At 39.5% G+C, this 23,708-nt stretch overlaps 1 protein-coding gene across 1 annotated transcript in view; it reads left to right on the forward strand.

The window, feature by feature from the left end:
* The first annotated feature begins 698 nt into the window (after nucleotides 1-698).
* Nucleotides 699-23,708, forward strand: part of LOC137294987 (fibropellin-1-like) — a 37,951-nt gene continuing 14,941 nt past the window's right edge. The window contains exons 1-3 of the mRNA XM_067826224.1: nucleotides 699-755; nucleotides 2,265-2,478; nucleotides 19,187-19,260. Coding sequence (XP_067682325.1) covers nucleotides 699-755; nucleotides 2,265-2,478; nucleotides 19,187-19,260 — 345 coding nt within the window. The remainder of the gene's footprint in view (nucleotides 756-2,264; nucleotides 2,479-19,186; nucleotides 19,261-23,708) is intronic.

Below are 23,708 nucleotides of genomic sequence, written 5' to 3' on the forward strand. Positions count from 1 at the left end.
ACTGCAATGATGCCACAGGTTTAAAAAAACACATGTACCTCCCAAATTCAAAATCCTGCTTGGACAAGAAAGTCGAAAACTTTCAGTTACTTCAAATTCAACACCCTCACAACACCTACTTTGCAGTATTGGACACACATTTTACGATGGTTCTTTCGTCGTTTAGGTAACGTCACCTGGTGTCTGGCGGTTGAAATGTCGCACGTAGTCTTACCTACCGACTTCATTAGCTTTCCTTAAAGGTCTTTGAAATGAATTCGTGAGTGTGTTATTTACTCGCCACAGTCCGCGAGAGTTTTCACATCGCTATGTGTTTACGTCGTAGGAACTACTGGCAGTCGCGGAAGGTCACGAATTTTGTTAAGTATTCCTACGCAGTCCTCGTCCGTCTCCTCTGAAAGCGTCGCATCCCTAACGCTAACTATTGTCTACAAAGAAGTCGAAGCTGACGCATACAGGTCACTACTGCGGGCCTGGTGCTGTTAATTTTGATTCTGTTTGCATTGAGGGAGGCTTGGTTTGGGAGCAATCCCTAAGTAAGCAGCTGCCAAATACCAGCAGAAATTACACAGTCGTTTGACAGACTTTGTGAAACCAAGTTCTCTAATGGTGGGATAGACATTATGAGAAGACGGGTCAGCTTGTGAAAATAATTTTGGACATTTATTGGAATTTACAGTGCGGTTAAAAAACTCAAAATGAAACGAGCGTGGAGGAATGTAACTGTCATATTAGTTATGATCAGCATATTGAAGGTAAGTGTTTCGGTTTACTAATTTAATGATTTTTTAATATTTTTTTTTTGGGTATTTATTCTGACATGAATATATTTTAATCTGAAAATATAAGTACTGGAATCCGATTCATTTTTACAATAACGCTGACGAAACTTATAACTCCACATTCCAAAATAACAGTACATTGTGCCGGTTCACTGAAACCCCTCCTCTTTACTCCTTAATAAAGTGACAAACCTATTCTTATATATTATTACACTTAATACCATGTAAGTAACAGTAGGAACATGAAGGCATCGGTTACATCTTGCAGTAGAATAATTGCACATTATCGAAGCAACGATATATAGCCGGTAGCATTCGTCATTAATTTTGTTTTTTCACTGTTTATTTCAAATGATATATAAGAAACACATACCAGTATAACCTTCTCGGATTATGTACTCTATTAAAGGAGGTATGCGCGAGTCACCTCAAACTATTTTAAACGTTTCCTTGAACAAATGACCTTACTGTAAAGCATTGCTTCACTCTGTATAACTGCACATATACTGTAATATATCATGTAAACACATGTAACTTTTATACTTGGATTATGTGAATAATTCCTTGATTTCAGAGATAAAGAGTTACTTTACTACATGACTTCATGCATGGAAAAGCAGCAATTCATCTCGGGTTTTTTTCTATTATTTATTTATCCAAAACTCAAGTCTGTCTAATTTTCATTATTTTAAAAATTTATGAATACATTTGCGTAATACTGTGTGTGCAGCTTTAGTACAATGCCTATCTGAATAGAATCCAACGACAGAATACGCTAGAAATATATTAAGATGTAAACGTGTATTGACAACTTTGCAGTTGCACGTTTTATCAAGAAATGTGCAAACGAAATATACATCATAATACGTATATGAGTTTTGTTATGTACATGTCAGTGTACCATGGAATGTAACGTACTTGCACATATGTGCAATATATACTACAGCGCACACAACTTTTTAAAAGATACATTTTGAAAATGAATAAAACTAAATCAAAACATCACAAACATAAAGGTGAAAACGTCATCGACTGATGACATCCTTATGACATAAACCATCAGCGAATTACCGTTTCCTGTTTCTGCCATTTTAACCAGCATCTATTGTGGGTGTGTACATACTTTTGTCCGGCAGTTTATGTATAACTGGAAGGCAAAAATGTTTATGTAAACATCGTCTTTTATCTAATCCGCGTACCATTATAGGCGGCCATTCTTTTGCCTTGTTCCCATTTTGGAACTTTAATACCTAAACTGACGTGGCTTCTGCCTTCTACAACAGCAGTGCCACGCATTGGGTTTCGGGTAAAATAACTTGCTATTTCCCTGTCGTCCTCCCTGTTCACAGCTTCTTATAAAGATGGACAAGGAAAACGAATCCCCTAAATCTTTTTATGGATAAGTTATTTTCTATATTAGTTATCCCTGGTGTGTTTTCGTGAATTTTCCGTATGTTTAACTGAGTCTGTTTCTTATCACAGCTGAGTGTGGTACACTCCGACTTTATTCTGGGAGTTGATTTGTCCAAGTATGCGCATCACCAGTCAACGGATCTCTACAAATCCCAGTGTTCTGGCGGACACGGCAGACCATGTGTGGGCTTGTTGTTTCTGTGTATAGAAGAGTATACCCAGCATAATATGGACCTGAGTGAACAGTTCTGTTCCCTAGCATCTGATACCCTTACCTTTACAGGTGAGATCGTTTTTTTTGCAGATAAAAGAAGTGAGTACCTGAACTTCCATCCACCTTACCATCCACCTAACCATCCTCCTAACCATCAACTAGTGCATCTACCATGTATCCTTCCGCCCGTCAATCTCTCTCTCTCTCTCTCTATCTCTCTCTCCCTACCTACCTACCTACCAATCTGTCTGTCTCTCTGTCACTCTCCAAATGTAAAAAAAATCTACAATATGATGCTGCTCAGTTTCCAGAACTGATTTTTACATTCAAGAAAAATTCGCCCGTGAACGCCCTGGTTGGCCTTCAGTAACCCATGCTTGTCCTTAAAGGCGACTAACGCGATCGGGGGTCAGGCTCACTGAATTGGTTGACACGTGTGATCGTTTCCGAATTCCGCAGATCGATGATCATAGTGTTGATCTCTGGATTGTCTGGTCCAGACGTGATTATTTACAGACCGCTGCCACATAGCTGGAATGTTGCTGAGTACGGCGCAAAACTAAACTCACTCACTCAAGGGACATATCTTGAGCGTTATTATGTTGTATTAATAGTAGTGGTAGTAGTATTGATAGTAAGAGTAGCAGTAGTAATATTTTGACGCAGACGGCGTAGATTCGCGTTTGTGGCAAGAGATAAGGTACCTGATAGTACCTCACTTCCTTACAGGAGATGTCACAAGACGATAACATATTACTAGTTTACTCACACCCTTTCATTAAATGTTCAAATGTGTGCATGCTTGCATAATGAGGATTCCTGTGTTCACAAAGCACAGTTTGTCATGGCATGGGTCCATGACAAGTAAACAATGCAAGACGCAATACATGTCCCTGTGCCATGTTAACATCACCATATGCATAAACAATCCAGTGTTTGTTCCATGTCAGAGTTATGCAAACAAATACGTAAACAGCTCAACGCATGCACATACAGCTGTGCATGTGTGCAAAAAACCATCACTCATCCCAGTGCTCATCCAGCCACGGAGATTGCAGTTGGCTGTTTGTTGTCTCTTAAGTCTTAAAGCGTCTTCGTTAACCGCTTATACACTGGTTGTATCTTGTGTCTTGTATCTTGTGTCTATCAGACAATAATGAACGCCATTGTGACACAGGTAAAAGCATGAATGAGTCTTGGTTAGAATGGAGCTCCGTTCAGTGAGCTTCGCTCACGTTTATCAACTGCTATATTGACATATATCTGACTTAACAGATGGATTAAGTAATATATCAACTACTTGACTCCAGTTTGCCCAGTAGCAGAATGTCATTTCTACTGTTTGCCACTGACAGTATCCTGTCGCTGCCAAAGTCTACAATAACAGCTTCTCTAAGCTTTACTGGGGAATCTTTCGAGAAAGAGCTTACAAAATTGTCCCTAACATGAACAGAACAAAGTCTGGGTCTGCTGGTATATTTCTCGTGCAGCCTATCGAATTTACAAAGTTTCACAGTGTTACAAATGTAAAGGTATCAATGCGCCTTGTCCTGTTGTGTGTTGACTTTCCTGATAAAGGCTGAATGTAGTGAGCATGTTACCTACACACTAAATATATGCCATACATTACTGAAAGATAGAGGTTTTAATTCTCAGTGAATTTCGTGGTTTTTCGTTCTTTGCTTCCAAAATATCATAATGTCTTATGTCATCTCTTCCTAATTACTGAAGCGATGGGCTAGCCTCGTTGTTAAAGCATTCGCTCGTAATGCCAACAACGCGGGTTCAATTCCTTACACGGGTACAATGTGTCAGGACCATTTCTGGTGACCTGGCCGTGATGTTGCTAGAATATTGCTAACAGCTGCGTAATACTAACGCCCCCTCACTGTTTCTAATTATCAACTGTTTAATTTTAACTGGGGGTAATTTCAAGAAAAATGGCGTCAAATAACAACAGTAATTAGGGGACAAGGTGCTCATATATTTTTCATATACACCTACATCAAACAATATCAGATAAGCATGAACGTTTCCTGAAGGAAATACCGTTACGTCATGCAAACGAAACTGTCCGTGTAGATCAACATAGACGCTAAACAGTCACCACATGCTATTTTTGACCGCTAGTACGCCTCAACTCTGCCTGCCCAACCCGCTTTCGGACAATACTGGACAAGACTGTCACATCAATACGTCCGTCCTAAGCATATAGAGACATGTTCAGTCTTCTCCTTGCAAAGCTTAAACAATGTCGTGTGCCTTTTGCTTAGCCCGGCCAATGTTTGGAATTTGAAATTGTCCTCTTTTGTTTGTTTTTTATGGGAGGCACTACGACGGCAATCATGTCTGTGGGATGATGGGCATAGCATGATGGGGTTAAATATTTGTTAACAATATCTTATCACCGTAAATAGCTGACTTTGTCGGGCGTAACGCGAAAACAGCGAGTGTGATCGTGTTCATTAAGCCAAAATGTATTTGGAATTGGTTTACGTTTTGTTTAATAATGATTTTTAAGTCAATGTATTGGTGTGTTTTTTGATAAAGCTACAACACTAGAGACTTTGTATTGCTGTTCGATAACAACATGTTTGGTGTGTAACCGCCTTGACATGACGGTGCACATACGTTTTATGACTTCTAATCATCACACATTTGCCTGTGTAAATTTGAATTGAACGATGTAATTCATCCTAGTGTCATAAAGAAACACATGGTTCATTTTACAATTGTATATCATTAGAAACAGAGTTTGTTGTTGGAGTGGCAAACATGACGTGGTTTGTTGGTAATGAGGATGTAGAGCAAACAATACCTCAGCCCTCGCAGTCACATATCATCTTTCCATTTAGGAAGGTACGAAACATTTAGACATTGAAAAGCGATTGTGAGATTTATCCTTCCATTTTGGAAGGTACGGAACATTTAGACATTGAAAAGTGATAATGTGGGTATTCGAATAACAAATGAAGTTTGTCATTTCATTATGAATATAGTCAAACATTCACATTATGTCCAATGTTAAACGTATAATACAATCAGCTCACATAGTGTTGGTTCTGTCAGAGGTTTGCAAATAATGAACAGGAAACACATGTATGAGTGTATGTATTATGTGCTGAATCTCGAATTCAACTGTAGGTTAAGGTCGTTGTAGTTGGTCAGATTCAGAGTCTTCGAATTTATCCAAATGGGTATGCGTATTTCATACCTATGAAATAATGCCTTCATCTTGACTTTTCATTGCAGTCAATTTACTTAGACCTCTCAATTAATATCAAATGCTAATGATTTTTTGCTATTGCAAGAAATGAAGATAGCAACCTGATGGAATTATTCATTTTTAGATAATTGCATTCATTACCTTCACCTATTACATAAAACAAATAAAATTCAACAATTACATAAAGCAAACAAATTAAACCAACATATGAGAGACAGAATACTGCACAGCGAAATAGCCACTGCTTAACATCACCTTGTCCTCAGGTAAACCTTTCACATGAATTAGGTCCCAACCTGTAATATAGACAAAAGTGATCTTTCAAACTGATTCTTTCCTGCATTTGTTGATTCCAGAAAACAAAACAAACCAATGTAAATGAATGCAAATCCTGAAAACGTCCCCCGAATACCTTGAATAATAGCAGAAAGCATTTCAACGTTCAAAGTCCTCTAAACGTGAAAAGAACTTCAGTAATGGGGAATTTTACACATTTAAGACACAAAAAATCTATTAAATGCAAAAACAATTATTTTACTAAGTACACAGATGAAATCCCCCTAACTATTTAAATGTTTGATGCACACATCTTAAATTGATTTCGGTGGTTGCCCTGTTGGATGTAGAGTCTCGAATCGACAAAGAAGTTTGTTTGCAAACAGGCTGCAGATACTGATTTTCCACACCTTTCGAAGGTCAAATGTAGGTCACTCCTTAAGCAATGGTCAATTTTGGGCGACAAAACCGTCCTAGGTGCTGAATGTCAATGCTGTAATGAACACAGACAATTTCCTCAGAAAACATTGCAATTTACACACGAGTTAAGGATTTAAATGTCACGTTGTCATTGACTTTAAAGCAAAAACATCATTCGCAGACACGTCATTTGAATCCCAGCAGAAAATAACACATGATGTTTTTGTATCGTGTGAAAAAAGGTACTTGAAGAAGCGCAGATATTCTGACGCGACCGCATGTGTTGTACAATCAGAGGTTTCTCATGAATGTGGAAAGGGTTTCCCGCTTTTGTGTGAAGACATTTAGAGGATGTACTTCATTTGCCGGACATAGTACTTGATCCAACAGTACGACACACAGATAGGTAAACGGTTTCGGAATAAAAATGCATACTCGAGCTTCATGTATGTGGGGTTCTTTCAATAAGGGGCCAATCATTATGTGTTTCTTTGCTTGTTTATATTCCGGATTGTGTCAGTGTTTTTACTCTACATGGTAGAAATTAGTGATCAACTGTAAGATATGCAGGATGGATCAGTTCCCCAGTTCAGAAACATTCATCCAGTGAAGATGTGCAATTCATCTTCAGCTGCTGAATAGTTTGTAATTATCCACACAATGAAACGTTAATACAAACACATCCGTTTGATGCATGATACATACGGAAAGCAATACAGCTATTGAACAACAGCTATCAAAAGGAAGAGGTTCGAATAGAGAACTATGAATGTCAGCTTCCTTTAGGCAAGGACCACAACGTTTCGATGTCAAATTATCTCTCAAAAGGAATTCAACACGATGTTTATGGTTAGCAGTTTTCCATGAGATGTCAACGTCTCGATTGTAAGGAACACAATGATGAGCTGTACATCGTTAGTACTTCATCAGTTGATGTCAACTTTTCTGGTATACGCAGCACAACGTTAACGTTTAACTGTATGTGGCAAGTCCTTCCTCGAGTCAACTTCTCTTTTATAAGGACTACAATGTTTAGTTGTATATTGTTAGCTCTTCATCAGTTGATATCAGAGTCTCTTTCATAATTAACACAACGGCTCGGTGTACATTATTAGTCCTTCATCAGTTGATATCAGAGTCTCTTTCATAATTAACACAACGGCTCGGTGTACATTATTAGCCCTTCATCAGTTGATATCAGAGTCTCTCTCATAATTAACACAACGGCTCGGTGTACATTATTAGTCCTTCATCAGTTGATGTCATTATTATAAGGGAACAGAAAGTGTCGGTATATATGGTTAGGAAGCGTTTACCTTGAAAAATGCATTGACAGCTTTTGTTGTTCATAACAAAGAAGAGGACCTTCATATTTGCTTCTTTATGTGTATTTCTTCTAAACGTCATCCTAAGGTTTGGGGTGGTCGTGGATTTTGTTACTAGTATGAATTCAGACAGCGCTTCTCTTTTGTTTTTGCTAAGTGTGTGGGGATCGACAAAGTGTGCGTTCTCACACGTGTCATGCGTGCATAATATTGACGTTGAATGAAAGAAGCTATTTCCGTATGTAGCGTGTCTAATATTGGATTTTATAGCACATCTGTTCGTGGTATTCATAATATTGTGCAACATACAATATTCATAGATGAATTTCTATACATTGGACGAATCTGAACTCCTCAAAATAACGAATACAGCACTTAGCTGTATGTTTCTAACGTTACATGTCTCTATATGGAAATAATGGCACCATGGAACTACGAGATTCAGTTTAAAGATTCTATTAACAAAATTATAATCCAGTAACTATGTAATCGCGAAATCAAATGTTATGCTAAAGAAATGTTCAGTCAAATCGTTTGAAGCAAATTGTCAATGGTCTTGTCTTTGCCAGCTGTTGAATACACACGTCATCTGTTGACTAACTTCATGGGCAGTGAAGTTGGTGTCTAGTAGTGTTTCTGACTATAGATAACTGCCGTTACTGTCACCACTAGACAAATACCGCCACAGTGTCTTGCATTAGCATTTGGGCATTATACCTCAGGCATTCAGTATGGCTCCATGGGCCTATGACTGGCTCTGATAAAAATGCAACGTGCAAGGATATCTTTCATTGTTTTTAAAAATTATGTACAAAGAAATCAAAAGCTCCTGTATCAGAAGGCCTTGGTATTGACTTCTACAAGTGTGGAAATTACGTGATATTTGGAACTGTAAATATTCATCCAACGAGTCTAAAACTATAAATAATGTCGTTCTTTTAACTGCTTAAAACGTTTTTTGTGTTTACCGTGTTAAAATCCGAGTCGAAATAAAAACTTTGACTGTGGTCCTTATTCTTTTCATGAAACTTTGACAGCCAGCAACAGATTAAAATGCATTAGCTAGCGTCAATTTCGTGACCAGAAAGGTGTGAATAGTCTCGCCTGCCGCCAAGTGCGTAATCTGTACGTGTTCCAGTCATTGCCATCCGTTTTACCTTTCATGCTTACATCCCTGTTTCTTTGGGTTTCACAATTTAAGCTTGAGAGTGATCATGAAACTACTGTAACATATAAGCTTAATTACTGAGAACACGGGATTATAAATATAGACATGACATGATGCCCATATAATTAAATTGTCCTGGAATGAATAGCAACTTCACAACAGCGGCTGTGAATGACATTTGATGACGTGCTTCTTGTTGCTGGTTAGTCATTACACTGTTGGTGAAAGGCGGGTCGTTGCGATATATGCACACTGTACTCCTACAAATAGACATAAGGCTGACAAGAAGGCTTTGTATATATTTCTGGCACAACACGCCTTGTACCAAACATAAAATTATATTAAAATTGATGTCTACATACCTATTTGTTTTCCAAATGTTATGAGGACCATGCATTGTCTCTGGCTTAATCTGTAATGGTTTATTCTTCTGAAGACTGGCTTCTCACTTTCTTAAGTGATTTCTTGTCTTGTTCTTTTAAAATGAATATACTGGCGCATTTAGATGAATCCTCCTTAACAACGTCAGCCCATACAAGACTCATCCGATCAGATATAGAAATGGTATCGTAGAATGCTACCACGAATATTTGTGTCACGATTGTGACATAACCATGGGTAGACTCATGAAGAATGTCATAACGGAACATTAATTTAGCTGAGAAACACTCCGAACATCTCTTTCGCGAATCATATCCACAATGGAATAAACATTTCCACACGCACTGTATTAGGCTTGTCGAGTTAACATAATGTAAAATTGTGTTTTTCTAATTGTATCAGATGCAAAGCTCTGCGTTTAGCCTTTTACTCCTTGGCATACCATTTCTTTAGTTGCTAAACTGTTACAATGCTTTAGTCGCTATATGAAATGTGGAAAGTTACACTTACATGTTGGATCCAAAACAAATACAAGTATACTGATTAGTTATTTTGCCATTTTTGAAGAATGAGAACCTGTTGAATATACTTCAAAGAGGTTATTTATAGTCAGTGGTCACTGCAAGAGGAAACAGAAGTGGAATAACTCATTCCAGTACTTTGATGAATTTACAATGTATTCATATTTATCGGATAACATATTTATCTTGTATTGGCATATATGTTTCTGACATGATACTGACATATACCTGTACATCATCTGTATGTACCACACTTTTGTATATATGATATTGCGCTCTTGGTAAACCAGTAAAAATAATATATACCATTCTGTCCTGCCAGCAGCTGTCATCCAAAGTATGGTTGCTCACATAGATATTCCACACAGAAGAAATAATACAGTAATTCAGTTTATATGTAAACATTACTATATTCATTATTTGATAACAAAACCTGATGAAACATAACGTATGAAATACCACGTATATTTTAGTATGTTAACACAAGAAGACATGTGCCCAAACCAGGCAACGGGACAATCACCTGGCTTGGGCACATGTAACACTGAAACTAGAAGCACAAGTCTTTTGCGCTGGATTCCAAAGCTGAATGAAATTGTTTGGCCAAGTAGATGTATCCTCGTCTCACCGATTAACCTCTATACTCAGGGCAGCTAAGAAGAGGCTGTTCATATAAAGTACGGTGTTCTGTTTCAATGTTTGCAATCGTAGAAAATCCCATTAGAACACTATGAACACTATGACCATAGATGTAGTAAGATATATTTCATCAGAAGTAAGGGAATTTGGTAGATATGAGAAAACAATAAGTGAAAAGTTGAACTTTCACATATATACCACCTACGTATTAATATTTTAAACATTAAAGCTAGAATGTGAATGTCGCCTAGGTACCGTTGATGACCCGTGACTCTATGGTGTATGAATATGGGTTTCAGAAGAAACTGGAAAAAACAAAACAAATGAATATGGTAGGAATCTTAGGTAAATTTCGGGTATATCGAAGATCTGATATGGTTCAGTAACCGTTTTGTATCATATTCCCTTTCGCTGATTTGACCTTTTTTTACCTAGACACTTAAGAAACCAGTGACACTTCAGTTAGAGGGCATTAAGACAGACAAATACATTTTCCACTAGAATATATGACAGTCTTGGATTACTTGAAACATTCCAACAGCAGCAATGGGAATTGAATTGTGCCACATATCCCTTTCTGTCCACGTCTCCATTCAGATGAACAGTTGCCCTGCCTGTTGTGTGTGTTTGTGATGGCTACCGAACTGGAATCACCAGTTGATAGTGATTTATAAATATGTTGGAGCTCGTGAATAGGGGGAAGGTTTCTTGTTGCTTTAATTTAATTCTGGTGATAAGATAAAGCTCCACAAACCAGCCGTACTGTTTTCACAGTACCTCTCCCTCACCCATCCACTTTCCATTGAAGTATAACACGTACAATAACAGTGTTTTGCAAGTGAGTCATGTGCACTTGCGTTGTGGTGTGACCCCTATAGCCCTGGTGTCCAGGTAGACCCAACCATGTGCATGGAGTTGCCATATTTACTCTCATGGTAATGATATGTTTGGAACAGTACCATACTGACGAACCTCTTTGTCCTCGGATATAATCTACATTCTTTTTGCTGTATGAGGATGGGACTAGGTAATGGCTCAATAAATACAGCCATGTCAGATTGTATTTTACTGTGGAACACCTGTACTTTACTTGTTACATAACACGAAAAACGTCGTTGCCCAGTGTCTCTCAATCTGCATATATTTTCTATCCCATAATCCCAATATACGAAGGCCTTAGTCTCTTTAATTACATTATGCTATAAGATCAAGGTCGCCCTCTACCGTTAAGCCGATAGCACTGAGCTTAAAACAAATGTACATGTCAGCACATGCATGTGAATGGCATTTAAATATATCAACAAATGCCGACAGTAAATGCAACATTCACCTATCCCCGTCTCGAACCATCATCCAACATATTCATCCGTCTAGCCATTTCTATTCTCTGATCACCAACCCTCCACCGCTAGCCTCAACCTCCAACCACTTCTCTCTGCCCGCACGTATCCATAAGTCATCCTCCCTTCTCGCATCTCCAACCGTCTACCTCAACCCCCAGTCTCCATCCATCAGCTCATCTCATCATGCACGTGTCCATCCTTCCAACTTCTTCTTGCATCTCCAACCGTCTACCGCAAAACCCAATCTCCATCCATCAACTCACCTCAGGGTGCACATGTCCATCCTTCCAACTTCCTCCTTGCATCTCCAACCGTCTTCCGCAAAACCCAATCTCCATCCATCAACTCATCTCATCCTGCATATGTCCATCCTTCCAAATCCTTCCTTGCATCTCCAACCGTCTACCTCAACCCCCAATCTCCATCCATCAGCTCATCTCATCATGCACGTGTCCATCCTTCCAACTTCTTCTTGCATCTCCAACCGTCTACCACAAAACCCAATCTCCATCCATCAACTCACCTCAGGGTGCACATGTCCATCCTTCCAACTTCCTCCTTGCATCTCCAACCGTCTTCCGCAAAACCCAATCTCCATCCATCAACTCATCTCATCCTGCATATGTCTATCCTTCCAACTTCTTCCTTGTATCTCCGCAAAAACCCAATCTCCATTCATCAACTCATCTCAGCCTGCACATGTCCATCCTTCCAACTGCTTCCTTGCATTTCCAACCGTCTGCCGCAAAACCCAATCTGAATTCCATCAACTCTACTCAGACTGCACATGTCCATCCTTCCAAATCCTTCCTTGCATCTCCAACCGTCTACCTCAACCCGCAGTCTCCATCCATCAACTCATCTCATCCTGCACATGTCCATTCTTCCAACTCCTTCCTGGCATATTCAACCGTCTGCCTCAGCCCTCAATCTCCATCCATTAACTCATCTCAGCTTCCACACACCCTTTCGTCTCACTCCTACTTTGCATCTGCAACCCTCAACCTCAACCCATTTCCTTAAGTCCTTCATCCTCCTTGCATCGCCAACACTCAACATCTACCCTTAAGCTCCATCCGCCTGCATCCATCCAGCAACTCATCTCTGCCTGCATATATCCATAAGTCCACATCCTTCCTTGCATCTCCAACCCTCCGCCTCAATGTTCTATTTCCACCAACCATCTCTACGCATCTACCCATCTCAGCCCTCACATACCCACCCGTCCTCCTTGCATCGAGAACCATCCACTATCACATATTCATAATTATTCACTCAAAAAATCTGTCACTTCGGATCTTCTCTTAATCGAAAATTTTTCGAATCTTCACTGAACAGAATATATACTACGGATCTGCACTAAGCCGAATATATGCATAGTAAACTTCGATGACGAATTCGGAATGTACATTCCAAATCCTTCTTTGTTCCGCCTAAACGACACGTGCCCTTGTGGTTCTATCTTTACAAAGCCAGACTAGTAAGTGGATATAGTGTTTCGAAATGTCATAGAGTTGCAGAATTTCAGACAGACTCTATCATGGGTTTTCGTTACACAAGACACTCACACGTACATTGTTCGCCCTGGTATGTGTCTACTCAAAGGGAGCATAAGTATCTCTCTATATAGTCACCGTTAACTATAGTCTAGGAACAAAGCCTAGACCAGGGTTGGACATAATACGTGACGTTTTAGTCGATGACAGAAGGAAATGGACTATATCAATGGTCATATCCTTCTATCTAATGACATAGCATCAGTATTATCCGACAGAATCTCATAGAAACAGGACATTAAAGTCAATATGCCTCTCTTCCTACACACTGAAGTTAACCTTGCCATGTTCCCATTAGCATTTTCGCATTGACCATGCAGTGTCATGTAGGTGGCTGTCACCACCTGACACACAGGTGTACAAGGTGTGCCGTGTTGCAGGTGGTTTCCGATGTATTGTGTGTCGCTACTTGGTTAGTCACAACTGGATTGGTGGGAATCAGATGTTTTATAGGAGCATTAGATCATAGACACTTTCTATCACCAGTTATTGAGACAGGGTCGGTTTAGCTATTAGTCAGAAAGAGCAAACAATATCGAAACTGTATTTCAAAACTCAAGAGCACTTGTTTGTTAGTTTTTCACAGTTTTCTATGAAGCATTATACGTCCTATGGACATATGTGAGTGCTTGCCAAATGGGTATGCTACAATCGTCATAGCTTTATTCCCAATAGACTGCTTCAAGTTAATCTCCACGACGTATCTTTGTCGGTGATACTCATCAACATGTAAAACGCCGGGTCCAAGCGCACACCCTTGCCTGATCCCAATACTCTGTTAAAGCGCGGTCACCTCCAGGTCAGAATGGTCCTATGACGTACCAGGTCTGCTTCGGGCCATGCCTTAGAGCCTTGTTTGTTGGTTTGAGAAGTCACACCGATGAGACAACACATTTCAGACAGGTTTCGTAATTTCCCTGCATCATATAGGAAGCAGATGCTACATTTTCAAGCCGACTCTCGCCTGGTCTTTAGATTTTGTTGAGTGCACGAAACTTCACACTTGGCACTCCGACCCGTACAAACACGGAATTCGGGGAATAAGGTTAATGTGTTTCTGTTAATGTCACGTAAATGGTTCGGTTTGTCAAACACTGTTCTGCTATCTTCTACATTCTACCCATAGCATTCCGTGTGAAAATGGAGTTATGTGTTTCTATAAACAAGTATATACATGCTACACAAGGTACTACTAACATATATATCACCGAAAGTTCGGGAGTACAGATCGTAATTTCTTTGGGATGAAGAACCTTGCGTTTAACTTATGAGGAAGGTTCTCTCAATACTATGCCATTAAAGTTCTTTGTTGTTATGTTTATTTTGTTTATGTCCGTTTGGTTGTCGATTTTTTCTTTACAAAAGAACTTGCACCTTAAAAGGCCAAAAGCTTACGGTCAAATTTCACAATACTGGAAATGAAGTCCAGACACTCAACTTCATTTATGCGTAACTACCATTGACCTCTGACCTGAACGTTCCTTGCTGACCTCACTCACGTACTACAGTCTCCAGGGGACATGCTTTGTGTGACGTTTAATCTAAATCCCTGAGCTCCTTTCTCTTTGTTAGATAATCCAAGGATTAGGCACACCATTCAGCCACACATTTCCTATATAAACGCTATCAGAAGACTCCCACAGCAAAATCAGTTCCCCCATTCAGTGAGTTCCATTGAGGAACGTTGTTAGCTTATAGATAATGCACGGTTTATTATTGATTTGCTGAGTTCTCACATTGATCGGCATGTTGAGATATCCCTTGTTCCGTAAACATAGAATGACTGTTCGTAAACACAACTCGTCAATACTGCACCTCAAAACGACACAGGATACGTTATCCATTTAATTGATAGAAAACTGTTCAATACACAACATTTGGGAAAGGAATAATAATTTTCATAATACTTTCATAATGCTCCCCTGAGAAAAGACATTCAGAAAAAAAGTATTTATGCTTCAGATTGTCATAAAAATTAACATTAAAATAAACATTGTGAGGTTCTTTCTGAGAAACAGAGACAGACTTCATTTGCTGATATAATAATATATTTTTCCGTATGTAGCTGAAAGATATCTTCACCCAAAACTCCTGCTCACATATGCTCCTTGTATCTGTGGCCATGGGGTAGCCAGGTGGTAAAACGTTCACTCGTCACGCCGAAGACCCGGGTTCGATTCCTCACATGGGTACAATGTGTGAAGACCATTTCTGATGTCCCTTGCTGTAATATTGCTGGAACATTGCTAAAAGAGGCGTAAAACAAAACTCACTCACTCATTCACTCACTGTTGTATTTGATGTTTTAGGTCTTGAGTGATATATTTAGGTATCATCCACCTAGATCATACTAGATATAGTATTACGATCATGCGTGTCGTAACTCTGGTAACGACACTGGTAATTCAACACGTCACTTCTTGAATTTAAGATCATACAAACGCGGGATATAGTATATACACGTATACATTGTGTTATTGTCGTTTATGTCGACAAACGTATCATTTACAAGAAAGCATGTCCTACTTCCTCAAGTATGTTCTACGCAGACGTATGTACCATCTTCGAAAATAGATTTTAAAAATGTATGCTAGTATTAAGGCGCCAATACACTTCAATACACGGTATCTTAATTTATCAGTCAAGGTATGACGGATAAACTCCAGAGCCAGGTATATGAAAGAAGCGTGTTCTCTACTTCTTTTGGAAAATATATATATAAATCCAATATATATAATGGGAACTTATATTCAGGACACAAGGAACTCTCGACTTGCTTCATGAGTCAGTAGGGATAATCATGGGTTTCATGAACTGTGAGACAGACTATTGAATGCTATGTGTGATAGTAAATAACGATTGATACGTTGTCTCTCCTGAATCTGCCATGATGTTCCTCTGTAGCATCCCACAAGCTCCCACGGGCGCTGGTTAATCTTAACTTTATCCCCCTTGTGTAAATGCGTGTGCATGTTTTTATTGCTCGACAAGGCGCTCCTGTGAACACTGCCTGGTGCCACACATACTATTTGCCCAGGATTTTTCTGAAGGTCTGCACGCCGGATAAACAGCACAAGGAACACCTTTCCTAATCACAAACATTTCCCCGGCATGAAAAAAATATTAAAGCAGTGTGGATCATGTCCTGTGTTGAATTATTTATCAAACAAAGAAAAACCACAAAAAACAGCCTGATCTTTCTTTTACTGTCTATCTATACATGTATGATAAGTTGCCATCAATTTGTCATGATTAAAATGTCTCATATTTGTAATTCGAGGGCTATGTTTAGCTGAAACTTTTAACTGCAGGTATACACCATTGTTAAAAGGTGAAAAAAGACAATAAATAGAAACACAATGAAATGGTTATTTGGTTTGTTTTTAACGCCGCACTTAACAGAATTTCAGCTATATTGCGGCGGTCTGTAAATAATCGAGTAAGAAACAGACAATCCAGGTATCAACAGCATGAGCACCGATGTACGCAACTGGAACATGACATGCTGGCCAGCCAAGTCATCTAGCCAGTCCACTCGATCCCGTTAGTGACCTCTTCATGGGTTGCTGAAGATAAGTCTAAGCCGGTTCTTCGCTCATCGGCAGGCATCGGCATTCGATAGTGAAGTAGGTCTACCACAGTGATTGTTTGGGTCTTAATTTTCGGCCACTAATTTCAGCTCAGTAATGTGTTGATGACATTGTAATGTTTTGGAGAAATGCTGATGTCAAATGTATAGGATTATTTGTCGTAGCCCATATTACAAAACGTTATGGTCACGTTCAAATATCGTATCCGGGGAAAGGGTTTCTAAAGCACACTAGACTTACTTCAATACCATAAAGTGAATCGGGTGGCTGCGATGCGATTATGTTGCAAACGGCGGGATAGCTACCCATCCTGTCACTCACTGGTTGTGGTGATTCAAACTTGCATTTAGATGTTACGGATTGTTAAAGCAGTCCTCGAAGCTAAACTATAACTAAGAGCTTGGCTTGTTGGTGCTCGTATTCCCTTTACTTCAAGGGGTATCACTTCGGTGTCGCGATTGTGACAGGTTTACCACCAAACAACTAAAGCACCGGAGTTAATTTACTTTGTCCGTTTCTGTATACACCCAGCCTTCTAACCAATCCCACTCAATGTGCTTGTGGGCTTGGCCCGAGTTTGTGTTTCCGTGCAGGCGGAGAGCCCTCGGCAAGTCCCTTAACAAATCTCTGTACAAAAACACACAGCAGACGCCTTGAAGCTGTGACTGACTTGACACTTAGTTGTAAACGTCTTTTTTAACACCTGTAACACTTCAGTGTGATCACGAGGTTTTGGTGTGACTTCATGTTAAAGTAAATGTAACATGGTACAAATTTACAAAATTTGTAATCGTTACTCTAAAAACCGTTTAATTTTACATTGTAATGGTTCCCTATGCTTTCTAATTTGTTATTTTCTTCATTATGTATCTATCTAAATCTATCACTTGTCCAAATTGAAGGCAGAAACAAGCGGTATTGAAATATGAATCAAGTCCCTGCACTGACTGCTAGCTTAACAATGTAAAATCAATTTTCAGTTAATTACACACAGACAAAATGCCACAGTTTAAAAAAATGCGGCACTTCCATTTTCGTCTTGTAAAAACACACACGAAGGATCTGTGTGAATCTGTATGCTTCAAACTGTCTAGTCGGATCATTGATATTTTGATATTTTGGGCTGTTTGCGTTCTAAAAATGGACACGACAGATTCTTTGAAGTTACAATGAAATTACAATTGCAATTCAAAGCCCATGCAGTGTTGACATGTGACTTAATGACAGTACTCATGCAGCATAATTTATTCACGCGAGTGTAAGCAAATAATAATATGCTAAAAACATCGAGGGTAAATATGAATGTCTGGTTTGTTAACGTGGCTGGTTACGTGTCTTTCACCTGTTTATCGTGCTTTAAATCATTGCATGAAAACTGCGAATTTCATACTCGGGTTAAAAAATGTCATTAATGGTTTTAATAATTCTTATCAAGTAAACACCGTACCTGTGTTCGCGCATTTTCATCAAACGGGTAAAAATATACTCCTGGGTTACTTGATTCGGGTAAGCATCCCACCCCAGCTGACAGGCCATGGAATAACGGAAATACGTATTGGTGTTAAACCAATTCAGCGCATTATGCGTCCTTCAAGGTTGCTCAGGGACCGATGGCTTGATGTTTTATGGGGAGGGGAGGAGTCGGGCTAGAGGGTAGAGCGAGGAAGTGGTAAAGCCGGGATGTGTTTTAAAAAAGAAACACAGTTTGTAAAGTCATGTAATATTTCCGCGTAGTTCGTGCTGATTGTTGTTTAATGTTTAACTTTAATGTTTGATCAAGCTGTCATATGTTTGGCATTTAACATCAATTGTTTGACATCTTGTCAAGTTTTCCTCACTGTTCAGGCCACCAGTAACGTATTTATTTTGACGAAATCCACGATCACGTTTGCGTTGTTGACAAATTAAATATCCCAATAACAATTAATCATGATATAGATTTCTGAGGACTGCGTTATCTTATCATCATCTACGCAATGATTCTGATGGTTTCTTTCAGGAAGCTAGCTGCACTTTTGTGTTTTATATCTTCACGGCATCAAAACATGTATTTTTCGACTTACGGAAGGTCCCAAAGAATCCATTCTTAACGTTTGAGGTGAATTAACGAATCGGGTGGTCAGGCATGGTTTCGTGGGGTTCGGGTTTAAAATATCAGTCACTGGTTTGTCTGGTCCAGACAAGAACATGGCAGCATACAGAAATTATAACACCCCACATCACTATTTTGTAAATTGCTGTGTCATTATTGTGTTTGATCACCGAGCATGCAAACGAAGAGAAAGCCATAATCCTAATCCTATTGTTGACATGTGTTATTTATGTATTTCAGGGGAGGAGGATTTTCTGTCACATTCACAGAATAAAGTCGCAAACAGGGAATATAACATCAAGGGACCACTGAGGGTATGTAACCGTATAATAAATAATATATTATCTTTTGTGGAAGTGAGTGAATGTGGTTTTATTCCGCTAGTAGCAATATCCCTTTGAAACCACGGCGGGGACACGAAAAATGACGTTCTACATTGAACTCATACGAGGAATCCAAAATAGGTATTTGGCCTGACTAGCGAACTTTTTAACCACTCGACTACTCAACTGCTCCTATACTAATGATAACAAGTCAGTGATCAGACGGAACTATTATCATTTTTTGTTTTTAATAATCAGAAATGTCTTTCACTCAGTTTCGAAATACGGGATCACATGCATAAAATATACTTGTCGTGAACTCCTGCAAAGATCATCTGATCATTAGGTATCACGTTTGAGTAAACGATGTCATTAAATTCATGAGAATGGGTTCATAATCACGTTTTCATCTTAATTCGACCTCTGCTATGTGGATCCTGACATGTCTAAGAGACTTAACTCAACACAAAACATTTGTCTATGATTACTCGATCACAAAATGCAAAACGTTGATCAGATTTGAAAAGACGAGTTTGTAGTTGGCAGACATAACATCAAACCGAATATGTGATAAGAATCAACAATCACACGATTTGGGCAAGTAAGACTAATTGTGACCGTTATTCGACCTGATCCCACTATTAGCATAATGAGCATAAATTAAGTAAACAGAACCTGGAAAACCATTTGCACCGGACTTGAACAAACTTTTCATATTTGTGAACGAACACAAGTGAGCCACCCGTCTTGCCTAACACGTTCGTCAATGGGAATTGCCTCATCAGCCGAACCACTCACCTACGCATAACCCCGCCGAGGGCTGCCAGTGTGCATACTGTTAAGACAACCCCCAAACACAACGTTTATTCTTGGTTTTACGGAGCAGAAAGACGGAACTTGACCTTTCACGCTAATCTATTTTTCAATTAGTCCCAGCCAGAATTATTTCAAGAGCTTGGGATACAGTTTGAGGTGTTTCAGTCGCAGAATCCAGAACCCATCATAAACCAAATATTAGCTTTCCAAAACGGTTCCGATAAATTCTTCCGCGTGTTTGTTAACGTATGTGCTTGGATATATCACAGGAAAGGTTTGTTATATTATATAATTGTCTCATGAAATTTGTCTCTAAAACACGAGGAAGGGAAACACTGTGTTTGAAATTGACAACCTGAAATGTGTAGGAACGTAAACGTCTTAAAATTTGTCATTCATGTTCCTTAACTTGCCCGTTTTCTTTATTAACGTATGTATTTATTATGACAATTCAGAGATAAATTAAACAGAAACAAAATCTCTATCAACATACCTTTGTATTACTATAAGGTTAAATATAGATTTCAATAACAATCAAATGTAAGACCAGAAACACATTTTTCTTCCTGATACAATTCCACAGCATACATTTACAGAAAAAGGTAAAGTATGTTAATACATATCCAACCATTATCCATCATACATTTGCAAATAATCATCATTAATTTGTAAAAGATCCATAGTATATTTATATAGTCACATTAAAAAAAATTGCTAAAGATAATTTACAAAGCATCTTTTCCAGCGTCATTTACAAAATGATCAACAAATTACATTTCCGAGGTGCTGAAGCCTTGTAAATACAGTTCATCCTACAGAAAGCCTTGTGTAATACCCTCATTATCTCTAAAACCAGCTCCGGTTATTCTTAAGGTCAGTGGACGCAGCTGACGATCCCCCAACCCCTGTCCCCGTCACGGAGACGCAGGCTTGAGTCCTCGCGACCCCCGACTACCAACCTCCACACCTTGACGGGACAGGTAGAACAAACACGAACCAACCACGGGTCGGAACGCCTGCCTCGATAGGCGACATGCCGAGAGCTCTTTCTGTGACTTCATGTACACTGGGTTCGTCGCGTGTCGAGTCATACATACATGCTTGTCACTGTATTTTTCAACGTTATTTGGGGCATTAGGGTAGCCTATTGGTTAGAGAGCTCGCTCCTCACGCCGAAGGCGCGTGATACCCATCGTCAGCACAACGTGTAGTGCCCGTTTTCTGGTGTTACTAACCTTGATACTGTGGACAGATTGATCAAAGGTGTTGAGAAATTTAATGAACTAACTCAAGATCTAACGATCACACTCCAGCTTTGCTTCAGAACTTCTTACTATCCCTAAACTGATGAACAATAGTCAGTGAAGTAGTCGAGTGTTTCAAGAGTGCATTACAGAACAGCTTTAGAAACTACCGTCGCCCGTCTGAAACCCTCTCGGACCCACAGCTCTTGCTTTCTGCTTTTTCACCCCAAGTAACTGATGTATTGTTTTTCAGAAGACAGAATTCAGTACTCTCTAGTTTACATTTCAGCATTAATCTCAGTTTGGTAGTTGTCACGTTTTTGGTTTCTGAGAATTACGTATATAGTAGGTACTATATAGGGCCTACAAATATGTTCAGGACACACAACCTTGAGTGGTTCTGGGTGTTTAGGACCTGCAGTTTTTCAGGGTTTAAGAGGGTCAGTGGCTTGTATGGGAACACTCTTCTGATATATGGGGATTATTTGAGGAAAGCGTCTTTAAACGGTCACAAGTGGTAAAATAGTGAACAGCATCACATGGGTAAACGTCGGGACAGGAAAGTTGTGAACACAAGTTATCACGCGTGAACCGGTTGACTTAAGGGTTTTCCTGTTCCTAGAGGGCGTACATCAATGATGAAAAATCTCCCTTAATAACACCACAGAATCATCATACCACAACCTCTTCCATATTCTCATTATGATTCTTGCCTGGGAATGTGTAACCAAACACTCGTTTCTATACTTGAAATACAACGCCACAATGTACGGCTCCATTTCCTTGATTCTGTACACCCACACATTTTTGTACAGTGGTGGTCAGATTTCGTCGTTCCGTGAGAAGTGGAGAGATTCATTCAGCCAGCCATTGGTCAGCATATCGGCCATGCGTTTGTGACGTTCAAACAAATGCACGAGACAATTGTTTGGAGCCACTGCTGTGTCGACATTGGAATGATAGTTGAAAGCACGGATTGTCAACTCCCACTTTCAGTCGTTATAGGGTTGCAATTAAGACGCTGTCGTGCTGACGTGTGTTGGCGCTCATGACTTACTTTTCACAACTCAATTAGGGACGGTGACAAACTGTAGCGTATGACGAGTGAGCGCCATGATTGTCGGTGAAGAGTTGTGTCCCTTGAACTCTTTGTGCCGGACGGAATCCAAGATGTTCCTTTAGTATGATCCTCTGCACTTTACAAGTAGGGATCAATAAGAGGCCAGTTTCAATGTCACAACTATCAAAGATCTTTTTAACAGCATTAGTTCTCATTTAATCATTGGTTCCAAAGAAATTGATTTCATTGTTGAATATTGAGAAATATGTTTCTGTAGATAGATCTGTTTTAATGATTGGTAGTTTAGATTAGTAACTAGAATAGTTAGTGGCTGTACCCTCAAAGGGGGTTGAAGTATTGTAAAATTATTGTCCTCCTGAGAGTCCCAAAACATTTGATGTAAATTTAAGTCTACCAGGTGTTTAATCGTAGTATTTATGTTACACTGACCCAAAAAAGAAACGCATAGCTGAAATCTCATTTTTAAAGTAGATTTTTTCGGAAAATATGGAATGGAATGACAATTAATGTAAATATTAAGTGTTTTTATAGTCAATACAACCAAAACAGACAAACAAACACAACCTCTGGTGATTATTCGCCACACCACAGCACCTTGAAAACGCTTTGTATAATCTGCACGTGGGAAAATCTGAAAGCATTATGCACGTGCAAATGCAGGATCTCAATCTTGATTATGATGGCTATAAAAGGGGACAGGTCCTGTTGCGATTCATTCTTCGAATTTCTTTCTATGCGACGCGAAAAATGCCAAGGTTAAATGAAGAAAACAGAAATAGAGCCATTGGACGTCTGGAAGCTGGGGAAAGTCAGTCATCAGTTGCCAGACGTCTGAATGTGAGGCAGAGCACGATTTCCCGTCTCTGGCAACGATACACGCAACACAACTCGACCAGAGACCGTCCAAGGAGTGGGAGACCAAGGGTGACAACTCCAGCACAAGACCGCTACATCCGGGTGCTTCATCTGCGTAATCGGGGCGTCACTGCTACGTATACCGCTGATCACGTTCCTGGGCTGCGTAGAGTCTCTCCACAAACCATCAGGAATCGCCTAAGAGAGCATGGAATTCGACCTATGCGACCTCATGCAGGACCTGTTCTGCATCCCCATCACCGTCGTGCACGTCTTCAGTGGTGCAGGAACGTTCGGGCATGGAACCTCTTGAATTGGAGGAGGATCTGGTTCAGCGATGAGTCATGTTTTCTGCTGTACAGACATGATGGAAGGATGCGTGTTTACAGACGTCGAAATGAGAGATATGCTCGACAGTGCGTTCGTGAGGTCAACAGACACGG

Source organism: Haliotis asinina, chromosome 8, assembly GCF_037392515.1.
Source record: "Haliotis asinina isolate JCU_RB_2024 chromosome 8, JCU_Hal_asi_v2, whole genome shotgun sequence".
Classification (NCBI taxonomy): domain Eukaryota; kingdom Metazoa; phylum Mollusca; class Gastropoda; order Lepetellida; family Haliotidae; genus Haliotis; species Haliotis asinina.